This window comes from Ceratina calcarata, unplaced genomic scaffold (assembly GCF_001652005.2).
Source record: "Ceratina calcarata isolate Rehan_Ccalc_2016 unplaced genomic scaffold, ASM165200v1 scaffold2698, whole genome shotgun sequence".
Lineage (NCBI taxonomy): Eukaryota > Metazoa > Arthropoda > Insecta > Hymenoptera > Apidae > Ceratina > Ceratina calcarata.
In genome coordinates this window covers 1-3,624 of record NW_017149173.1, presented here as the reverse complement: position 1 = coordinate 3,624, position 3,624 = coordinate 1, and the positions used below count along the sequence as shown (strand labels likewise).

The window sequence follows — 3,624 nt, the reverse complement described above, 5'->3', positions numbered from 1 at the left end:
TCCACGACGGTTATACTTGGTTAACTTTTAATTCCTTAATGCTTTCAACGAAATTACATTACTTGTTGCAGCGCACATTTTTACAGTATTCTTATACTTTTTATTTCTTTACTTATTTTTACTTTCTGACTTGTTCCTCTTTATGCCCATTTTCTCACTACACGTGCCTTCTGGGCCCTTAACCTATTGAACAGCTGGTCGCATAGAAACAATTTTTAGACTTCTCTTAGTTTTATGGAGTTCTGTTTATTACTCCTCCTTCACTTGTACACAATATAGTATCGATACGAATCAGAATAAAGTATGAAAATCATGTATTGTATTAACGAGGAAATATATTGAACTTTCGCCTAGTTGAATTTTTACCGGAAGTACGAACAAACAGTCCGCGTGCTGATCCGGTTATGAGCACTATCTAACCACTTAATTCAAATTAAGATTGCCTTATTCTAACAAGAATAAAATAAATAATCCTCAACATGTTGTTTAATGTTTCAGGTGACTTGAAATAACGAGTGACAATCTGGTACATACGCTTTTATTGCTTTACACTAAGGCAAGTGTCTCCATTTCATTTCACATCCCAATTTCTACTGCCTATTTTTCTATAATTCTAATTTTCGCTATTTACGTATTGACAGATCTGAAGAAAATGTCGGATAAAAAAAGATTGTACAGAGAAATGATGTCCGTTGTGGAAGAGGGGAATCTGAATAGATTAAAAGAATTAATTAATACCCTTCAACCATCCAATTCCCCAAGTTGGGTTGAAGTGTACCGTTTGATAAGATGTGCTGTTGAGAATAACCATCCAGAGAGTGCTGACCTGCTTTTAACAGACATTGTCAAATATGATAATCAGAAAGTAGTACCTAATGAACAACTACTTCACTATGCTGCTAGCAGAGATGACATAGAAATGATTAAACTGCTTATAACCAAAGGCATTTCTGTGGATGTTACGAACGAATTTGGTTGGACGCCCCTTCAATGTGCAGTCATGAATAACCATCTAGAAGGCGTTCAGTTACTTTTGTCCTACGGAGCTAACGTCGATGCTAAAGATAACGATGGTCATACTGCGATTCATCATTCAATTATGGAAGGTAACCAAAACATTGCCAAATTACTTCTACAACACAAGACTAATATTTCACTGGGCAAAAATGACAAGAACACGCTGCAGCTTGCTATTGACGACCAATATTCCATTGCTATCGATAAGACATTGCAAACAGTATATTTTTGTTTCAAGAATAAAAAGAATGGTCTTAGAGACGCTGTATGTGGACGCGGTAGGAAATGTGAATTCATCGTTAAATCTTTTTTGACATATGGTATTGTACTTAGTCCAGAGGATGTAAATGATAGCGAATTAGTATGCGCTTCTGTGGAGAAGGGACACATCAAGATTGTCAAGAAGTTATTGGAACTTGGTGCCGATGTTAATCAGTTACACGAGAATGCAATTTTTAATAAAAGTACTACATTGTTACACATGGCAGTAATAACGAAACAGAGGGAGATGGTAGAACTATTAATAAACTATAAAGCTAATGTAAATGCTCTAGATGAAAGAAATTTTACTGCGATGCATGAGGCTGCTCTAAATGACGATTTAGAAATAATGGAACTACTTATGGATAACGGTGCCAGGATAAAAGATCAGTACAAATTATTGTGTATTGCTGCTGAAACGGCTTCTAAGAAATTTGTTGAGCTGCTTTTGCAGCACGATATCAATGTTAATGGAAAAAATACAGATGGTACCACGGCCATACATTCATGTGTTCTCCGTCATCCCATTAATTATGAAATCCTTAAGCTTTTGATCGACAAAGGAGCTGATATTAATGCAAGAAATAATTATCGTAGAACGGCGCTTCACGAAGCCGTCCGAGCCAAAAACGTAAAAGTCGTCAAGCTTCTGTTGAACTGTAACGCGGATGTTAACAGCGAAGATGTAGACGGTACGACACCGCTTTTTGACTCTACGGTACGCGGAGCAGTGGAAATTTGTGAACTACTCGTGAAGAAAGGTGCAAAACTGAATATCAAGAGATATAAAAGACCAACACCGCTTCATGTTGCTGCTTCGATAAATAATCTGGATATCATGAAAATTCTGTTACGGTCAGGTGCCGATGTAGATTGCGTCGATGAATGTGGAAACACTGCGCTTCATCGTGCTTCTATAAGATCTCACTACGATATCGTTGCGATCCTTCTAAGATACGGTTCTGACATCAACATCGTTAACCAAGAGAACCGTACAGCGTTATATTATACATTAGAAGAATCACTTCACATTCTTGTGCAACACGTAATAATATTGCGGGTTGCTAAGTTATACGTTCATGCTTCAAACATAGCTGAGTCTGAAACTGCGATTAACGATAAACTGAGATTTATTAATTGGACAAAATATGAGGAAGAATGTAACAAAGAATTGGAGAGAATGAGAAGGGAGAAAATCAACAACAGCAACATTTCCTTTTATGATATTCTGAAAGTAAGCATAAATGAATTCGCGAGAAATAAAGATGTTGTCAAGTATTTAAAACTAAACAACTGCGAAACGGACTTCCCTCTTTATGGTAGTATGATAAACAATCGTTTCAGATGGGGTGTGGAAAGAATTAAGTGGATGGATGAGAGCGTTCGAGTTTGTCAAAATCTATTCAACTACTGTCTGGTTGATAGAATGTTACCCTATATTTGCATCGAAAAGATATTTAGCTATTTGAGTAACGACGATCTGAGGATTCTGGTAGACGTATGTAAAAATGTTAAGAACCCAAATGAAATGTAAACAATTAGGCTAATATTAGGGATCATATATTGGAGGAGTATATGATGCAGGTGGAAGAGAGAGAAATGAAAGTAGTGCATGAGAGAGTGATAGAGATTTTGGATGGAAAAGGGGCAGGAATAGGATGGGTAAAGGAGTGGTTAAAGATTAGAGATGGAGAGGAGGATTAGAACAAGAGGAAAGATATGAATAAGACGATATGTAAAAGCACAGGGTAAAGTATAGGACATAAAACCGAAAAAGATGGTCCAAAATGTATAAGAGGGAGTGAGAGCTGACTAAGAGAGGTGCGACGACATTAATAAACATACTGATAAAAGGCAGAGAGAGAGCGAACAGTTGGCAGCAAAATAGTGTGATTTTCGAAATAAAGAGAAAGGCAGAATAAGACAAAGGCGAGTGAGAGAGATTGGCAGAGGAGCTTTAAGCTGTGCATACCTATATGTATACGGACGCGAAGGAAGTAGGAATGTAGTAAGGTATTTTTGAGATAGTATGAAATACATTTAAGGTAGCTTAATACCGTAATCTGAAAGGGAAACAATTAATAAATCATAATCATCAACAATTGTAATATTCAGCTCATGTATAGTAACCTCAAGGGATTTCGGGCCAGCCTTGTAAAGTATATCTGCAAAATGTGTATTACGTTTTTGATACACTTCGTTCATATCAAGCGTGGTATGTTTTAGGTATACTTTATAGAACTGATCCGAAACCCTTTCAGGTCACTGTACATACTTAATCCTAATAAATATATACTTTCTACTTCGTTTACTAGATACTTCTGAGATAAGATTCTGCCCTTTACT

The 3,624-nt window shown here is 36.6% G+C and overlaps 1 protein-coding gene across 1 annotated transcript; it reads left to right on the top strand.

Moving 5' to 3' along the window:
* The first annotated feature begins 493 nt into the window (after window positions 1-493).
* On the top strand, window positions 494-3,113 carry LOC108623444 (putative ankyrin repeat protein RF_0381). The gene is made up of 3 exons (XM_026812269.1): window positions 494-556; window positions 642-2,512; window positions 2,623-3,113. The coding sequence occupies exons 2-3, from the start codon at window positions 653-655 to the stop codon at window positions 2,641-2,643; spliced, it is 1,881 nt and encodes a 626-aa protein (XP_026668070.1). The 5' UTR covers window positions 494-556; window positions 642-652; the 3' UTR covers window positions 2,644-3,113.
* Window positions 3,114-3,624: the final 511 nt, after the last annotated feature.

Coding starts and splice junctions, on each gene's coding strand:
- LOC108623444 (XM_026812269.1), top strand. CDS start 653: ATGTCGGATAAAAAAAGATTGTACAGAGAAATGATGTCCGTTGTGGAA. Junction 2,513..2,622: donor CCTTTTATGATATTCTGAAA/GTAAGCATAAAT, acceptor CAATCGTTTCAG/ATGGGGTGTGGAAAGAATTA.